At 43.9% G+C, this 20,469-nt stretch overlaps 1 protein-coding gene across 1 annotated transcript in view; it reads right to left on the reverse strand.

The window, feature by feature from the left end:
• SLC7A9 (solute carrier family 7 member 9) overlaps positions 1–20,469 on the reverse strand; it is a 659,969-nt gene that overhangs the window by 580,462 nt on the left and 59,038 nt on the right. The window contains exon 2 of the mRNA XM_069639081.1: positions 9,339–9,515. Within this exon, the coding sequence (XP_069495182.1) occupies positions 9,339–9,437 (99 nt within the window). The 5' untranslated portion in view covers positions 9,438–9,515. The remainder of the gene's footprint in view (positions 1–9,338; positions 9,516–20,469) is intronic.

The following is a 20,469-nucleotide window of genomic DNA, read 5'->3' on the forward strand; positions in this document are numbered from 1 at the left end:
TCATCAGCATATGCCATGCAGATGGGGCTCAAGTTATGAATCTTTTCGGGGAGATGTAGGAAACAGGATCCAGGTATTGTCTCCTATGTCTGCCATGCATACATTAAATAGTCAGGGAGCAAGTATGCCTCCCTGCCTTACCCTACGAAAGGGTGAGATTTGCCTAGAGAGCAACCAGTGTGTGAATGGATTGCATGCCCCCCCCCCGAATGCTCATTCCTTTCTGTGAATTTATTTGATGTTATTCAGCTTGTATACTGCGTCATTCACTCAGTAAATTGAGAAGTACACATTAGAACCGTTGGCATATGTTATCTTGTGCAGGACAGTATCGTAATGTATAAAAGCAAAGAGTTATTCACACAGTGTGACTGAAGGAGGGGGAAGATGAAGGATCAGGCACAATCAGCCATGTGGGAGGTTCAATGGCCACCAATGGACCAGCCATTGGTGTCAAGAGCCATGGGGAAGGGAGCTGGGTAGGGTATGGGGGAGGGTTGCCAATTGTCACTGGTCCTGGGGATTAAAAAGAGAGGGTTGGTGAGGGGAAAAGAGAGGTCACAGGGGCACTGGTACCTTCTTTCCATTGCAAGAATGTGTTCACTTTATTCTTACAAAGCTCTGTGTGGCCGCCCTTGAATCTTGTATGCACAAAGGCGAGGAATGTGGTGCTCATAAGAACTGGAAACCCTGGCATGTTGACACATGCGTTAAACCTAACGCACTTGCACCACTAGTCATACTGCTTATCAGGGGCGTTGCTAGGGGGGGCTAAGGGGGCTATAGCCCCTGATCTTTTGGTTGTAGCCCTGGATAGAATCTCAGGAGCTACAGCCAAAAGGCTAGCTAGCCCCCAGTCCCAACATCAGCGTAGCCCCGGGTCTTTTCCAGACCTAGCAACTCCCCTGCTGCTTATCATTTTGAAGGGAATGCATTGCATGCTTTTGATGAGCTGCCAAAAGGCGTGTGATGGTTCTGGAGGATCTTTGAGTGATCGCTTAGGTTGTTTCTGAACCTGCTTATGTCTTTGCCACACCTCCGGAAGTAGTGTTCAGTCTCCAGTATGTTCTGCCTTTCCCTCTAGGACCTATTTTCTGGTTCGGCAGCGCTTGCAATCCTCTATTCCTTGTTAAGTTTATCAATATACAATGATCTACTGGGTCTCGAAGCTAGATCTGGGCTATAGAAATACCCGGAACAAAATCAAATCAAAGAAAGGTTTTGTGAATCAGTCCTTTGGAGCAATTTTGACTTATGCCTTGTGCTTGAGATACCTAGCCTATAATTGCTTGCTGCTGTTATATCCCGCAACATGAGAAACTCATATGTCAAATGGTAGGAAGTTTTGGACAGATAGTTGTGTTAGACGGTAAACGCAACTTTAAAATAATCGAACGTCCAAACTTTCCCTGTTGGTTATCTTGATCTCTGAAAATATGTTCATCTGAATTTGAGGTGTAATGTGTAAATGCAAAGGTCAGTGCTGGATTCAGGATTTTAGTATGTCGGCACGGTAACCTGATTCTCAAAGGATTGTGGGAAAACAAATAGAAAAGATGTTTTCGTATGCTGCCCTTGAATGCATTTAATTGGACTGTACGGCTGGAGCCACCTTGTAGAGTGGCTTACCTTCTCTACAAAGGCATAGACCTGTGGCAAGAATGAGAGTGTGTCCTTCTGGCGCAAGGGGCTGAAAACAATTCTGTTCATATTTTTTCACATTGGATTCAAATAATGTCTGTCATTTGGAGTGTTGAAGTTTATACACAAAAGACTTCCTTGGCACCCTTAGTTGTTACTTCTTAGCAGAGCTTTGTAACATATATTTCACTTTGAATCGTGATTGAAATAAACAAACCAGTCAGTCCGTATTATGTGCCGTCATGGCGCTCCCTCAGGACCGTGGGAATAGGAAGACTTAAGCGATACATTGACGGGAATGTTCTGGTAGTGTGTGTGCGGGGAAAATGAAACTAAAGTACCAGAAGAGTGCAAAACCAATAGCAAGAACCGAATTACCACTGCTTTGCGACAAGCATGATATTAGCCTTATCTTAAAATGAACGCCATAGCTTAAGGAGTGTTGCTCTCTGGGTGAACCATTTATACCTTCAGATGAGTAAAGACAGAAGAGAGACTAGCACATGCACAAAGAAAGATGGGGTTGAGGGTATGTGAAACAAAAGAGAAAAAGGAGGTAAACAAAGTCTGTAAAAGGCTCTGGGGAGTTGCCACGGATAAGCTATGTGCCAATTTGTGGGGTACTGATGTAGCAATGTTATGTGGTAACTACATGGGGTGAGAGAGTCCAATTTAACCAAACAGAAATGTAAGTGGATTGCTTGGAATGAAAGGAGCTAACTATATAACGTTAGTTGGCATCCGAGGAGAGGGGAGAGAGAGAGAGAGAGAGAGAGAGAGAGAGAAAGGGACAGAGACAGAGAGAGAGAGAGAAAGAGAGAGAGAGAGAGAGAGAGAGAGAGAGAGAGAGAGAGAGAGAGAGAGAGAGAGAAAGAAAGGCTAGTGTCAAGTTTAGATCTAAATGAGAGGAATCGCACAAGGATATAGAAAATGCATATCTTCCACCAAAGGCTCTCTCAACTCCCCATAGGGTTTAAGGAGGACAAGACTTAAAAGAGGCCAGAGTGACTTGTAGGTCGCCATGGGACATGTACTATACACATGCAAAGGTTTGTATCGGATTAAAAACACAACCATCGAGGAATTGGGATGCCAAAAGGATAAATAAGTCTTTAAGAATGAGTTATAAGATCATGATGTTGTGTCATTGTAAACACAAAAAGATAGCCAATATGCAAATAGATAAATACAGACATTAACAAAGCTAAGAATAGCAAGGTACTGTCTACTTATGTAACAACATTCAAAGAATTAAACAAAGTCGCAATTTTACATTAAAATAGGATCTCCGAGAGGCCACCAGGCAGCACGCAGATGTTAACGGCCTGTCTGCTGCGCTCCAGACCCACCAGGTGAAAACAGGACTTGAGGCACTGTTTTCCTACCCATGACTAACATCTGAATGTTGCAACCCCCTCCCAAGCATAAAGTGCGCACTCAGTACAAATTCTGGCCGAAAGGCGCCAAAGGACCTGCAGCTGGAGGGAGGAGCAAACGGAGGAAACACGTGTTTTCGGACCCAGGGGAACTCGCATGTGAAGGGAAGAGTCCAGGCCCAAGAGTGCTTGGAGGCACATGGAAGTAACTGTGTGACACTCCCAGGCCCTGGACTGTACACTCAGTGCCTGGACTGCACTGGGCCTACCACAACCCGCATTAAGGGGTGGGGGAAACAAGAAAGAGTCAGTGGCTTTCCTGCAAGGGCCCATGGGCCACTACTCTGACTCATCTAGGGGACCGTTCCCCCAGCTAACTGACTACAGAGCCATCGCACCATGGTAGATTCCCCAGGGACATAGCATTTATAAAAGACGGTGCCCATTGAACGGTTAACACGCATGGCCAGAAGATCATGTGTGAACCCCCACATCGCTTAGTTAAATATCCACTCCCATTCTCAGCTCCAGGTCTTGGAATAATATTGTGGGCACCCACCCCCAAGACTGGGTGGGGGGCAGGCTCAAAGACCCTTCAAGCACTACCATCCGTGTGGTACGCCAATCATGCCTTGTTTCTAACACAGCCCACCCACAGATAGACAGCTGGACTCGAGATTTAAGCCTGAGAAGTCCGCCACACGTTAACATCAGCGCCTGGGACGGGTTGAGTTCCCCCGCACCCACCACAAAGTGTGCTGGTCACATGGAAGTAAAGGATACCAACGTGGTGATTGTGACCCATAACTTCCCCATAAAGGTTGGAGTAATTGGGGGCCATTGCTGAAGTCGAGGACATAGATATATGGGACTCCCCAACATTGTCTGTTAATCAAAGGGGGGATTTTAATATGGTGCTAGGCCCCCTCAAAGGCAGGAAAAGACTCAAGCACCCACCCGTACCCCAGCCTAAGGATTTGGATTCATGTCGATTTGCTGAGATTAATCCTGATCTGGGGCTGATGGACTCCCTGGTGGTTCAGAGTGGGGTTGACCATCCTTTCACCTTTAATTCCCAGGTACACAAATCATTTCCCAGGATTGACCTTATTCTGGTTGACACTGAGTTGAAACCATATATGGTAGAAACAAACGTTGAATCGGTGCCGTGGTCTGAACACGATATGGTGCTGCCAAGGATTGGGGACTGGACAAGAGAACAGTGCATGGGCAGGTGGGTGTGCAACGACTTGCTACTGAAAGATAGAGCAATTGCCCAGGGGTTACTCACGAGTATTAAGGAGTATTTTGAGTTTAATGATAATGAGGAAGTAGGGATTGCCACTCTGTGTGAGGGGTTTACAGCGTCGATTGAGGGGGAACTCATCAAGATTGGCTCCCAGAAGAAAAGAGAAAGGCAAAGAGAGGAGACTGCCCTTTGGGGGAAAAATAGAGGCTATCCAACCATAAATCACGCCTGCTTCTGTGGCTCAGTTAAAATGTCACAAGTCCCAACTCAAGTACCTCTTATTACAGGATGCAGAGAGGAACCACCTTTTGTTGAAGCAGTAATACCATGAGACTTCGAAAAAGCAGACAAAATTCTGTCTTGGTAGCTTAGAGAGAAAAGTAAATCTAAGAGGGTAACAGCGATTCACCCACTTGACAGCCAAACTCAATATGGACAGCATTGGGAGGGAACTTCAGATCTTTTACGAAAGCCGGTACACGGCTGAGTATGAGGGTGACGGTTCCCATATTACTCAATTCATGGACGAACTAAAGATACCTGGGATCTCCCCAGATTCCTCCACTTTCTTAGGTTCCCCAATTACTGATGAGGAAATAGTCTGTATAAGGAACATGAAAGGGGGTACCAGACCGGGGGACGATGGACTTGCCAGACTCGATGATGGGGGCCAGCATAATGGTGATCCCAAAGGAAGGGAGAGACCCCCACATCCTGTTCCTCATACAGACCGATCTCCCTGCTCAACACGGATGTGAAGATCCTGGTGAAATTAATGGACAAAAGACTGGAGGGGTTCATTCCCTCATTAGTCCACAGCGACCAAGTGGGGTTTATCAAAGACTGGCAAGGATCAAATTATATCCGAAAAACTATAGATTTCCTTGATCACGCCCAAGAACAGGACATAGATGCATGGCTGATCTTGCTTGACTCTGAGAAGGCATTTGAATGGCATTACATGATGAAAGTTGTAGAGAATATGGGGCTGGGACCGAATTTCCGGAAATGGATTGCAGCGCTTTAAAAATGTTCAACAGCAAGGGTTCAAGTTAATGGGGGCCTTTCAACCCCCTTTCATCTCTCCAGGGGCACGAGACCGGGTTGGTCCCTTTCACCGCTGCTATATGCACTCTCGATGGAACCCCTAGCAATAGCTATTCATGAAAATTCCTTCATAAAGGGTATAAGATGTGGGGTGGTGGAATTCAAACTATCCCTCATCGCAGATGACATTTGGCCTACTCTGAGGATCCACACAGTTCTCTGCCAGAACTCCTGAAATCAATTGAAACATTTGGTCGATTTTCAGGTCTGAAAATTAATGTACAGATATTGAGCATTATAAACGTACAGTGCCAACATACTAGTCTACAACACCATGTCGGACTGCTGGGAATGAGGGTAGAACATTGGGTGATACTATATCTCAGCGTCCAGATTCCAAGGGACTTATCAGAAATAACTGCCCTTAACTTAGAGCCGATCTGGAGAGGTGAAACTCGCTCACTCTTTCATGGTATGAGAGAATGACTTCTGTGAATATGAATGTCCTCCCCCGGGTTCTCTGCTTGTTCTCTGCTATCCCATCAGCCCTTCCTGACTCTTTTAAAAAAAAAATTATGATTTCCAAATTGTTTTGGCAATGCAGGAGACTGAAAATCAAGAAATCAACTCTCACCCTACCAACGGAGTGTGGGGAGTGTTTTGACCTCCCAGACCTTCAGTTGTACCATAAAAACAGCCCAGCTGAGGATTCTGCTTGAACACATGAGGGATGATCTAGGGACGTATTGGTCATATTTGGAGGACATGGCAACGAAACCCGATAAGCTGAGGGATTTGCTCTGGTCTCCCCTGAGGTCTATCCCAGCTGGGATCAGGAAACATCTGACATTGGAGGTGCTTTGGCCTCTGTGGCACAAGGGAGTTCAGAATGAAAAGCCAATCACCTGGCCATCCACTGAGTTCTCTATGGGGTGGGCCACTGGATTTCTCCCAGAAATGGTTTCACAGTATGCAAAATGGTCCAACAGGGGCCTCGAAAGAGCAGATTAATTATTTGCAGATGGAGAACTGAGGGGATATGAAGAAGTTATACATTACAACTGGTTATTTATAACACACTTAATACCCAGAGGTTTATAAGCGCAAACCCGGGGATCGAACCTGTGTTGCTCTGTGAGCACGTTGCCCCTGAGCAATCCTCCTAAGTTGTGCAAATGGTGGGCCGGGAGGCAATGTCCATATTTGAAGAACAAAGACTTAAAGGCATACTTATGTACCTGGCAATCGCTTTACGGCAACAATGGAATACAAATTAAAGATATTGCATGACCGGCATAGAAACCCCTTCAAACTCACCAAGATGGAAAATGGTGTCTCTACATTATGCCCTCATAGATGCTGGCAAATAGGCTCGCTGGCGCATACATAGTGGCACTGTCCTCAAATTCAGATCTTTTGGGCCGAACTCCTGAGTTGGATGAAAGAGGTGACGGGGTTCAACTCACACTAGACCAACTTTAGTTACTGATGAGCATTCCCCTGAAAAATAATGACGAGTATCGATTACCGAGAATGTGGGAAGCAATGTTTAGAGCAGGGAGACTAAAGATTGAGCAGACTGGAAAAACCCACGGACATCTGCGCCTGGTTACCTTTGGGTCTGGCATGCATTATAAATAAATAAATAAACAAACAAACAAACAAACAAACATCTGGCAAAACAGGGTGGTTACACAAACTATGGGATATCTTTATAATGGAGAAATTAACGGCTATGGTAAACGACCACATGGGACCATTCCAGGAAGAGTAGGCCCTGTTTGTTCTTCAATGGGGTTCCTCGACGCCCTGAGCCAAGGTGGGTGAGCAAGACAACATCTATGTCATAAAGAGCTGATTCGTTGGTGAACATCCCTCTGCAGACAGACGCAACTATGGGAGGGTAGCTGGGGGATGGAACCATACTGTGATGGGGATCGGAAAGAGATTGAGAATATTTGATCAAGACATGGTTGCGCCTACCCTGTTCCTGCACGAGCACAAACGTTTTAGAAGAATGTTAGAAAGTGAGATCCTGCAATTGTTAATTGCAATTGTTTGGGGGGTGGAGGATGGAGGGACATGTATTTCTTTTTTTTTGCCCTTGGAGCATTATTCTTTGACGATGTTGTGTTTTGTAAGAAAACATTTTCTAATAATTAATAAATACAAAGTTTAAAATAACATTTTAAAAAAGGGTCTCAGGGCAAGCGATTGCTTTAAGTCACTGTTGAGACCCTGGTTGCAGCTGTCATTTCGAACAACATAAATGGCTTTCATTTTCCTGTGGGACAATGTTCTGCTACCATGACAAACTATGCAATGCACTAAAAAAAGATTTGAATTTTTCTAATAACGCCACACTTTGGATCAAATCCTTTTTAATGGACCGTACCTCCAGAGTTGCCATCGGAAAATATGCAGCTGACCCTATTGCAGTTCCTATAGGAGTCCCCCAGGGATCCTGCCTCTCCCCTACCCTTTATAATGCATATACCAAGCTCCTATTCTCAGCCCTTGACGATATGGGTGTCATTTACACAAATTCTGCAGATGACACCCAGATCCTCATCCCCATTACGGGGGATTACACCTATGACACACATACCATTAACAAAGTATATGCTATAATTGAAAATTGGATGGCCCTAAATAGCCTTTGCCTCAATGACGAGAAAACAGAGGTTCTCATCGTGGGCTCTCAAAAAAGATTGAGCGCCCTCCATCCTGACTACAAACATATCAACATCGACGGCACACAAATCCCAGTACTCAAACAAGTCAAAACCCTTGGGGTATACATTGATGCCAACCTCACCATGCACAAACAAATATCTGCCCTCTCCTCTTCTACAGCTTACACAGCTAACCTTATTGCACTCAGCCGCCAATTCCTTACTCCCACAAATTGTATCACAGTGGCCAGAGCCCTGATTTTATCGAAATTGGACTATTGCAATATCGTATATCTAGGAACATCTAGAATCTAACATAAATAAAATGCAATTACTCCAGAACAAAGCTCTTAAGGTGACACTAGGCATAAAGAAATCTGATCACATATCCAATATCAGGAGAGAAAACCATTGGCTGCCAATTGAAGCCAGAATAATTTTCAAAACACTTAGTATAGCCTATAAATGCATCTTAAACAAAGCTCCCATCTACCTCAACAATACCCTCAAGAAAAAAACATCCTGTCGGACACTTAGATCCAACAAGCTGGCGCTCTTGGAAGTACCACAATACAAATACAGCAGAGCAGGAGGGAGCAGTTTCAAAATCCTAGCTCCGTTGCATTGGAATTCACTACCTCTCAGTATCAAAAATGAGGTTACCTTATTAGGTTTTAAAAAAGCGTTGAAAACCTGGTTATTCAACAAATATTAAATAACCTCCGCTAGCCTCATTACCACCCCATTTGACTGACTGCAATATAGTATAAGTAAGCAATTATACTAATACAACTGTACTAATGTATAAAAATGTCTTACTTGATTTCCTGGCTGTTAACTATGACACTGTATAATAAGTTATAACATGTCTGTAATTTCGCCGTGATACCCATGGGTCTGGGCGAGTAATAAATGTAATAAATAAATAAAATAAATAAATAAAAAACCCTAGAGCAACACCCCACACCAGCATCCCAAATGGGATCAGAGTGACAGAGGGGGGCATTTAGCCCTCTTTGCATATCTGAGTGTTAGACACATACCGAAACCTGGAGCACATTTTGAAGGTGCCTTATTTAAAAATAATCGATATTCTGAGGGAAATGTCCATGCCTGGAACTCCTTTTGACTCGCAAGATAGCTCAGTGAGTAAAGTCCTCCCCATTGGCATCTGTGTTCAACTTGCAGGACAAAGGGTGAAATCCTTCTGTGGTCAATTTCTTGAGTATGATTATATGAGGTAATAGTAACACCTAATATTACAGAACCGAGAAGCAAGAGGAGTCCCGCATGAATAACTGAGCACAAATGTAATATTATTACCTCACAGCTCAAGCTAAAGCACCTTACCTCTTTCTGTAGGTTAGTCGTTTTGGGTTCTTTACTTTGCGTGGACTGCAGCTCTGCAGGGTGTCCTCTATTTCTGTTCCTCACATTTTGTTCATCCATTTTGTATTTATTGTTGGGCTAATACAAAACTGTGGTAGAGTAATGTATTCGGCAAACAGATCTTGCTCCTTAAGTTTCCTATATAGATAAAAAAGGGCAATATTTACAGCTAGGGACATAGTACAACATTTCTAACACATATTTTGGTAGAAAAAAATATATATAACATGCTCCAATGTGTGTATGTATATTGAAGACATTGAAGCAAAAATGTATTGTATCAAATTGCATATATTAAAATATGAAGTGACATATAATATAAGGAAAGAATGATATGAAAAGGTGAAATAGTGATACCATAGACTTTAAATTCCCATCTGTTATGCAATGACAAGAACTATACAAGTGAGTAAGAACTTTATTTCGTATTCTGAGATGTTTATGCTCACCATTGAAAACAATATGATTTATGTTGAAAATGTTAAACTATACAGTGAAAAGAATGTCTAAATCTTGAAATCCTTGCAGGTTATTATTCTATTTGCAGACATCCTGTACTGAAAAGCACTTACTGATAACTACAAATAAAAATACTTGACTGAATTATATAACATTTAATGAAAATATGGACATTCTGCTGACTGAAACCAAATTTGTTTTACAGGCTGAACTGAATACAACATAGAATGCAAGTGTTCTTGACAGAAAAAGCCTTTTTTATATCGTTAGATTTGTAAGCAGTCAAATGACCTTTGGAGGCAGCCATGGCGCTATTGGCGCCATGGCTGCCTCCAAAACCGTATCCGGGTCAGGGTTCCCTGAATGGGGAAATAACGGGCCATTCCGAGTATGGAGGGCCCAGTATTTTCCCATTCAGGGAACCCGGACCCAGACCTTCCCCATTCCCATTCGAGCCCCCATAGGGCTCAATGGGAATGGGGAGTGAGCTAACAACCGGCCCATTACAAGAGGGCCCGTTGTTAGCTCCCTGGTTCCCTCGTGGGACCTGCTATGGACGTCTGGTTAAACCAGACGTCCACATAGGGTCCCGCGAGGGAACCTCGTAATAGTGTGGAATGCGTCTAACGCATTCCGTACTCCTTGTAATGAGGCCCCTTGACTTTTCTGTGACCTTCACCCCTCTTCCTGAGACTCACTATATCTTTTGAGCAGCAGACGTTGGCCCTCATTACAACACCAGCGCTAAACCATGGCGCTATTAGCACCATGGTTGGTGCCGGTGTTGTAACGAGTCCGCCATGGTGAAATGGGGAAATACCGCCCCATTCCAAGGTTGGCGGGGCGGTATTTCCCCATTTCACCATGGCCCTTCCCCATTCCCATTTTTGCCCCATAGGGCTCAATGGGAATGGGTAAGGCGGCAATTACGGTACCGCAAATTGCGGTACCGTAATTGCCTGCGAGGTCCCTTTGCGGGTCCCTACTTTAACGGCTGGTCCAGACCAGCCATTCAGGTCGGGTCCCGCAAAGGGACCTCATAGTAAGGCGCTAAGTGGTTAACGGCGCCGCAGCCTTTTACAGCGCTGTTAATCACTTAGCGCCAGGGTCGTAATGAGGCCCATTCTTTTCATTTTATTGTGCAAGGTGCTGTGTTAAGTAGGCAATGTTCTCCAACACACTCCAATTACTTTTAAAATAATTCTTCCTAATGCAGCATCCTCCATATATTGTAATCAGAGCTCCGCCACGCTAAAAGGTATGTTCCTGTTCACATGTTTATGTGTCCATTTTAACTTTTGAGGTTCAAGCAGAAGAGTGCCTTAGTTTCCCACTCTTCTTTGAAGAAGGTAAATCTGTAACTTTCATTAGTTAATGAGGAGAGGGGTGAGTGCCAGCTGTGCAGTATGGATAGCAAATGGCTGCTTAACCATGACCTCTGCCCATCATTCCATGTGGGTCTCATGCGCAGGTGACCCCGCGTGGACATACATACATACAACATCTCAATCCCTTCACTTTGTTTGCTTTAACACATTCTTACAACTCAATACATAGTTATTGTACTTGATGAGAACTACAACGGACATCATTTGGAGATCGCAAGAGGTCGCAGCTGTGGTCACCACTACTACCCATGTGGTTGCAGCTGCTATCCCTGGTGCCTGCCCTGCGACCCCTGTACTGGAGCTTTTGTTTAAAAAATAGTCTGTTGTTTTAATAGGGTCAGGGGACCCCTGTTGAAACCAACAAACTATTTAAAACAAAGCAAAAGCGCCTGCCACAGCGCCACTGCGTCTGTCTGTCGGGGAGTGTTCAAGCTAATGCTTGCTAAGCAACCATAAACTCGTGTCTAACCCAGAGTGGTTGGAGAACGACCCGCTGCTCTTGCGCGCTCCTCTCTGGCAGGCAGCCTGACTGAGGCCCGCCTGTGGGTAGGCAGGATGAGGAGTGCGCAGCGCAGAGGTGATGAGCAGGGCTGCAATACTGCAGCGATCAGAGTTGCTCCCGGGTCGGTCGGCAATACCTGAGCGATCAAATGTGTTCTGAGGCAGCAGTGAGACAAGTAAAAGAATAGCACTTGAAACAGACAATGGAAAAATAACAATGTCTCCTGGTCTGGAGGCTCTCCACTGGAGCTACTAAGGGTTAAGGGGGCCCTGTGCTGGGTAAGTGTAACTGAAGGCTAAGGCCATAGAGACTTGAGAATGGGGAAGAAGCAAATGCGTTCATCACAAGCAAACAAGCCTAGCATGCTAAGGTGTCATGCCCCTGCTCACAAACGTACTCACCAGGCACACAACCGCAGAGGCAGAGCTCGGCTCCAGTAAGCATTACAAATCCTACTTCAGCCAGGTGCGGGTAACTTTCATTGGAAGGTTGGCAGCACTGCAGCAAATTACTCCAATAACAAGCGTTCTAAGTTCTGGAGGGACTGGAAGGTGAATGCACTGTACGGTATCACCTTGGCACATTGCTTTCAGTTGGGCAAGGGTCATTCACTCCAGAACCTGTTATTTTGAAGTTTAACGACAAGGCGTTGAACCTTTGTTTATGGCGGTACAATTTTTAAACAAAACTACTTTGTGAAGTGGAGTTTTCAGCTGTGGTAGACACTCTCTGAGCCTGCAGTGTTCTGGGCAACGGGCAAACAGGGCCGACCTAAGCACGCCATCTCTCTGATTAGGAACGAATGCTGCAATATTTGCTGTTGCTTTGTGTTGTGGGTTTTTCGATACGGCAAAGCTTTCCAGGGGTGGGAAGTGACAGTTAATGGATGTGATGTCCAGTTTCACCAGGTGAACTGCGGGTCACGTGTCAGTCATATCTGCCGGGTTGCCAATATTAGACACAGATTTCGCACTACCTGTCCTCCTTCCCCCGCCTCACAGCCCGAACCACAGACAAACTGCCACCTTTAAAATCCCCCAGGGTACTTAGATTGCGCTTTTAGTTTCTGATATATTGTTGAGTTGGTTACACTTCTAGCGCCAAGAGAGCCGAATGTGGATAGTGTACACTATACAAATGTGGCATACATAAACTGTTGTAGGCGTATTTTAAATCAAATGTAAACTGCTAAATACATGTAAAACAGTAACTAATATTGCTGGACAGCGATGGATGCCACACAGTCTATTAAGTTCCCGTGGTCGAGTTGATGAGCGATGTGCCCGCATCATCATGCCATGCAAGTGGTTCGAATAATACACCGATTCAGATCTGTGTTAGGTAATGTCGTTCAGTGAGACGATTCCTATTTTTGGAAATTAAAACCCTGCCAAAGGAATTGCGCGGATGTCGTGCGTGCGGGTTGGCCTCAAATGAATCCCCGTCCGACCTTGTTTTGGACTGTCCATTTTTCATGAACCAGAGAATCCGACATTTGGGTGGGTTCATTCAGTCGCCTTCACAGGACCTATCACAATGTCTTTGGGTCAGGTTAATGACAAAACCCAACCAGGCAATGATAATAGCACTGGTGAAATTGATTGAGGAGATATTTGAGGACTTGAAAAATAGATTGATACAGGGGTGATGACGTGGAAAGCTATCTGGGACTGGGTGATTCCACTTCAATGTGATTTGGGGGTGGATTCGATTGGACTGAGACTGCTGCATATTTCAAGAATAGAATGAATTCTTAATGGAGTAAGAAATGTTATTTAGAAAAGAACCCTACTTGTTTTGATCTCTGAACATTATGTTCTGGAATACTGTGCTATTCTTGTTTTTCTTCGTGTATGTTCTTTTATCTGGTTATGGTGTAAACGTTTATTGTAAACTATAAAACACTGAAATAACATTTGAAAAAAACGGATTTTAATCCTAACTTCATCATTGAACCATGCTGGTCAGTCTGTAGATGTCTCACTGGTTCCTATTTTGGGCTGTTTTGCGATTTATCTGGTTTTATGAAAGACCAAAAAGAGCTTTACTAAACTCTCTTCCCTTCTTCCACTTCACTTGGTTGCCTAAAGCATGCACCGTTTATTAAGAAAGGCGTCATATTAGGTTCTCTTCATAATGTTTTGGTATGTCTGCCTTGCTTACTTACATTGGGCCTCATTCCAACTACGGCGGTGCGGACATAAGGGTGCCAGTAGCAACGTACCAGAACCCTTTCCGGGTTGCCGTACTACAAGAATGCTGGAAGAGGCATGGATCCCCTGGCAGGCCTGACCTGCCGGGAAATCAGGCCCCTACCAGCATGTCTCTCACTGAAGCACCGGCACCGTTAGCAACAGTAGCGGTGCTTCAGTGTCCCCATTGCCATGTAGTCCATTGGGACTCCACTGCAGGGGTGTTGCTGGGTCTGCAAAGGATCCGGGCTACGCTAATATTTGGACTGCTGGGACTCGGGCCTAGGTAGAGTTTTGGTTGTAGGCCCTGAGCTTCTATCTGGGGCTACAACCAAAGGACCCGGCTATAGCCCCCTCACCCCCCCCACCGTCCAGCAACGCCTCTGCTCCACAGGAATGGGGATTTACCATTTCGTCCCACTTGTGATATCTGGGTGGCACTGGGATATCAGGCGGTGGAATCGGTTTTACAGGGTTGGCAGCAACTCGCCGGTAGCACTAGCAGGTTACCGCCAACCTCGTAATGAGACCCATTGTCTTGTAGGTCCCTCAAGTGCCTGACAGGAAGACTATTGGCACAAAACAAGAGGCCAAACAAGCACCATTCTACTTTTCAAAATATAGTGTTTCTAAGAAGGCTTGCAAAAGTGATACAGGAGACATAACTGATTTCGCAGAAAGAATACAAAGTGTGTGGTGCCATTAAATAAAAAAGTTGGTCCAGTTGTGTAGAGCCTAGAATTAAGAATTATTTCCGTAGTGTTGGTGGAGACGCCTTTGAATGTGCAATCTATGGTTCATTGGTGGGTAAACTGCCCCTTTTTTTATTAGTCCTGTATATTGCAGGGCAGATTCTTAGTAAAACATTAATATTAACATTTGACGGCAAGCCTTAATGGGAAGCCTGGTGTCCCAGAGAGACCAAACTCTATTTTCAAATGTTCTGTCAGAAAAGAGATAGTATTCGATGTGGGTGGGCGCTCTGTGCCCCCATCACAAAAGTCTTGAGCATTGAGGTAAGTGCCAGAGTGTAGGCAGCTATGAGTTGGCTTCCTCCCTATGAAACGTGTGTGTGAGCAATCAGCACAATGAATGGCCAGGGAGTTTCATTTCAGCTTGGATTTGTGCCCCTGCCTGGCTCTCTGTGATTCTGCTCATCAGGTTTTGCTGCTTAGTTGCCCCAGTGACCCATCCTGTTTCCTTGGAATATTTCATTATAAATTGTTGGGTTTAAAAGGTGGGAACCTTTTATACTTTGCCTGCACAGTTATTGGAATTTCATTTCTCTCGGGTAATTTTTCCAGCGTTGATTACTTTTTTGAAAGGCAAATACTCATTTGTCTTGTGCACTTTCTTCTAAAGGAAAAGTCCAATTGAAGTAAATTTGTATATTTCACTTTAAGATATGTTCACTTACTGTGCATATATTAATGGGTGGCAGCTTTTGATTTTTCTACGGGGGCAGAGATTGCCACACTGAGTGACGCAAGGGAGCTGTACCCATACCCAGGTCAAAACAACATATTTTAAAGCATCAGGAGTAGAAAAAAGCCTAATGAAGTAAACTCTCTGGGCTATCCAGTTGTGATATACTATGCTGTTGAATAAATTGTGTAGTTAAAAAGAAACATTTATGGGGATATTGTCCTTTTTTTAATTAAATATAGTACTACAATTATCAGGTTTACTGGTGCGTCATGACATATCCCTGCTGCTTCTAAGCACTGTAATAGTAAGTGTTATGTTAATAAGTAATGTAACCCCCATAGCCAACACATTACCAAATGTTGTGGTGTACACATTTAAGGATAAATAGCTGATAAGATAGCTCAGTGGGTTAAGTGCTCACTCCTGGGGTCTATGTGTGTTTTGTCCGTCATAGGTTTGATTCCCAGCCAGGGCTATTAAACCATATATGCCACTGACCATATAGCTCAGACATGTAGGGTTAATAACATATAAGGTCAGTGGCACATAGATGAGTACACTGTTGTGGTGTCAGCCTCTTGGTCTGCTTCATGATGAACCATGTATGTATTCCCTTTAACGCTACACATGGCGATCTATTCTTGTATGAAAAGTATATCATATTGCAGTGATATCGTAATCATATTTCTTAATGCACTGAGGAACAATGCCATGAGATGCCACTTCCTTTTTTGTCAAGTGGTGAAAGGTTGTGTGTCATTAATTCCTGTGATGTCACTTGGGGGCAGGGTCAAATGCCATCACTTCCTGTGATGTCATCAGAAGCCAAGCGTCATGTGATGTTACTTCCGCTACCACTGGCATTTTGGTGAAATGACGCACCCAGGAAGTACTCTTTTTGCTGATCTCCATCCACTTTTGTATTGCACCCTTTCTCCACCTTGTTCCATGCACTGTGCCATCACAACCACGCCATCTACAATCCTACTGTTGTTATTCTTCTCTAGTGCTGATTGTTAATCTGTACCATCATCCCTGACTATATCCTGCCAAGAGCCACACAAACCACTTGTCTCTTCTCCCTCATTTATGGGGCATTGTATGATTTGCTCTACATTCCAATTTTCTCTGTTTTCCAACAACACCCAACTCCCCAATACAATTTTGCTCTTTTTGGACTAGAAAATGTTAAAAATCCCTTTGTTATTCTTCCTGGCAAATTCACACGTTCCATTTAATTCTCTCTTATCAAGGGAATTTTGTCTCTGCGTCTCAAATCCATGTAACCCTTTTGCTGGCTTTGTTTCTCTCGTACTTTCTCTTCCAACTTTCCCTTCATGCTGTCCTCCCACTTAAAGCTACTCCCTTCTTTTGTCATACATCCTTGACTCAGAGACGTACACAGCAACCTTCCTCGAATTATCTCAAATGGGGACATTGCGGTTATACTGTGAGGTGTAGTGAGGTATGAGAATAGAAACTGGGTCAATTCATCTTTAAAATCCCACTCATTCTGCATGAATATGCTCATTATTATTATTATATTATTATTATTATTATTATTGTATTTATTAAGCACAGACCTAGCTTTGAGAAGCAACAAAGTACTTTACAGAGGTATACAACAATACAGATACTCAATGGAGCTTTACAGTGGTAACAACAGTACAGTAAGTTCTCTGGAGTCATTGGACTCTTTCTTGTGACCATAGCTTTGTCACTCACCTGACATGGTAAACATCCACTCACACTGCTCTCTATGTTCCCATCACTCCCTGGCCACCAAAAACCAGCCTTCAATCTCCTTCTTGTTCCACTTATTCCAAGATGGCCTTCATAAGCTAATTTAACCAACTTAGTTATCAGCTGCAAACACGGTATTAACAATTGACCTCTCATTACGCATCCCCCTTGCACACGTCTCTCTTTCAACACTTCCACATGGCACTCCGATCACCCTGCAAAGTCCTTTCTGATGACCAACCATTCACACAATACCCCTTTACTCTTCTCAAAACCTCATCTTTCTGTTCAGCCTCTCTCCATTCTTCTCTTGCGATGGCCATTTTCCACAAGCCACGCTACATCATTATATATTTCCTCTGCATTTTCGATCCATGCGACCACGCTGTCTGATTCGGCTTGTCCCTGCTCCACTTGCAATGGCAAGCTTAATAGGCAATCTGCCTCTACATTGCTGTTACCTGGAATATATTCATTCTTAAATGTAAACAATTGTAGCTTTGCCTCCAATCTTTGTAATCTGGCTGTTAAATTATTCCCACCTCGTGGATTTAAAACCTGAACCAGTGGTTTGTGGTATGCCCTTAATGTGAAACATGTTACTCAAATCAACATCTTAAAATGTTCTTCCAGCATACCAAGTAGCTAGTGCACCCGGGAAAAGATAGATTAACAAAAGTGTTTAGAACATGCAAATAATTGTTTCCAAAATAAATGTGCATATCTCTGCTTGTCTCAGTGATAAGAAGAACGCCCTGGCCACTTAAACCTAAAAAAATGAAATAATACACCAAAGGCATTGCACTGTTCCAAAGTAAATAGTTGTCAGGGTTTTATTGGAGCTAATCAATTGCTAACAGTGCTGTATTACTAATCTAACAATGGTATACTCTATTCTAATCAAAGCTCTTAACCAAATTGGTTATGTAACACTATAATCTAGACAAGCCATACCAATTGTGCCCTAAACAAGCATGTTTCAACCAATCCTTAGTCTTTTTCAAGGCTGTACAATCGCAATTCACTAATATCAGATCTTTGGTATAATCATTAATATGCAAACAAAATTGTCGAACCCATTGTAGAACAGGTGAGGGGTAATAGAAAACAAAAGATTCTCCATTAAAAATTGTCAGTTGAATTCAAAGAAGTTGTATAGGATAGAAAACATGTATAGGATAAAAATAAAAAAAGAATTATGAAGAAATAGAAAAGGGATATAAAGAAAAATAAGAAGCAAAATTAATCTTATGCATTTGAACATTACTGGGCGTTCATGTTCTTCCCAGGTACATTGTTTTGGCGGTATACCTCACATGCATTCCCAGGGTGTTCAGAACCTTTATACATGCCACTTATGCTAGGTGCATTTAGACAAATGAGTAGATTTTATATATTGTTCATCCTCTTGTCCTCAATTGATGTGCTACTAATTAGTATAGAAAGTGCTATCTTAATGTGTGTAGCATGCACACCCGTGGTGCTTTTTGTCTTAAAGACAATGGGCCACATTACGAGGTCTGCAGTAAACTGCTGGTGCGACTGGTGGTCGCTGCTGACCCCGTAACACTGGATCCGCTGCCTGGCTTCCTGGTGCCACCAGGATATTACAAGTTCCAGTGGAGCAGGAAGTCGGGCGGCAGATCTTGTAAATCCCCATTCCCATGGAGTTATAAAAGACTCCATGGGAATGGGGACTCGGAAGCACCGCCACTGTCGCTGACAGTGCTGGTGCTTCCATGGCAACTGTGCCTGCCATGGCCACTGCGCCCGGCAGGGTCAGACCTGCCGGGCGCAGTGGCCCCTGCAGACAGACTTGTACTGTGGTGGTCCGGAAACAAGGGTGCCGGTTAGCTTAACAGCACCCTTGCTTCCGGATCGCCAAACTTATAATGAAGCCCAATGTTTGTTTTCAATCCTGCTTTAAAAATCATCACCAGTCAAATGTCAGAATTGGTAGGTGCCTGATAACTCATGCTTACCAGCATCTTGTATGATAAACAGTTTTTCTGATTGATAAATTTAAGGTCATTTAGACTGCAACTTGTAATTACTAATCATTGAATCAGGTGTGAAAAAGTAATTAATATATCATTAGGTGATGGTATAAAAATTCATACCCATTGGGGTTCAGATTATTGTGTAGGACTATGGGGGTCATTACGACCCTGGACGTAGCCATACCACTATTTGCGGCATGGCTACCCCATTGTGGGTACCGGGTTCGGGATCCTGGAATGGGGAAATACTGGGCCATTCCGACCTTGGAGGGCCCAGTATTTCCCCATTCCAGGAACCCATCCCCATTCGAGCCCCATAAACCAGGCGTCCTTAGTGGGTCCCGCGAGGAGACCTCGTAATCCGGCGGTAGGGGGTTAACGGGGCAGGCAGCACTACCGGCCCCATAAATCCCCTATCGCCGGACTCGTAATGACCCCCTATGTGTTAAATATTCAATAATGTTTTCTTCATTGTATATTGAAAAAATAACATTTCATTGCACATTACATTTTAGCAACTTATTAGGTATCATTCCAAACTAGCCATTTTTGTAAAAGCATAAAGATGTCTTACCTTGTAGACTTGATATATAGAGTGGCATGTAAGGTCCACTTTACTGCGATCAGCGTCCCGTGTGTTAGCACGTCGGGTGCCAGTTTGTTTCAATAGTTATATTATAAGATGATGGTGTCACACGTTTTGCAACGCATGACCACACGGATAAGGTCAGCGAGTTCCGATTCTTGTATTCAATTCTTGTTTCCCCATTTTTGTTTAACTTTATTTGTACAATGGCATTCGCCTACCATAGGGATGCTTGTGGGTTTACATCAGTCAGTCCATTATGTATCTGAATGTCATACATACAAACCATGTTATATTTATTGAGTAATTGTTTGTGGTGTTATGTTATGTTAATCACACTTATCAAGCGCACGTACACCTGAGGGCAGGGAGGATGAGGAAGACCAGATTCCAGGGCGTCATTTTTAAAAGAGCAGGGTTTTCAGATTCCGCCGAAATGTGAGGTGGTCAGTAGTCTCTCGGAGGGGGAAGGGCAGGTTGTTCCATCCTTTTGCAGCCACCACTGAAAAGGCACGGCCGCCTTTGCGGACAAATCTGAATTGGGGCAAAGTGACCCGACAGGCTGCTTGTGAACGGAGAACACGGGTAGGCAAGTAGCGGGGGAATTTGGCTTGCAGTTACTCAGCTCCAGTGCCATTGAAGGCCCTATGCACAATACACATGGATTTAAACATAATCCACTGAGCAACGGGAGCCAGTGTAATTTCCTCAGCAGAGGGGTCATGTGAGCCCCAAAAGGAGGGTGGATGATAGATCTAGCTGCAGCATTTTGAAGCAATTGCAGCCGCCTTGTC

This window comes from Ambystoma mexicanum, chromosome 1q (genome assembly GCF_040938575.1).
Source record: "Ambystoma mexicanum isolate Mex_15411 chromosome 1q, UKY_AmexF1_1, whole genome shotgun sequence".
Lineage (NCBI taxonomy): Eukaryota > Metazoa > Chordata > Amphibia > Caudata > Ambystomatidae > Ambystoma > Ambystoma mexicanum.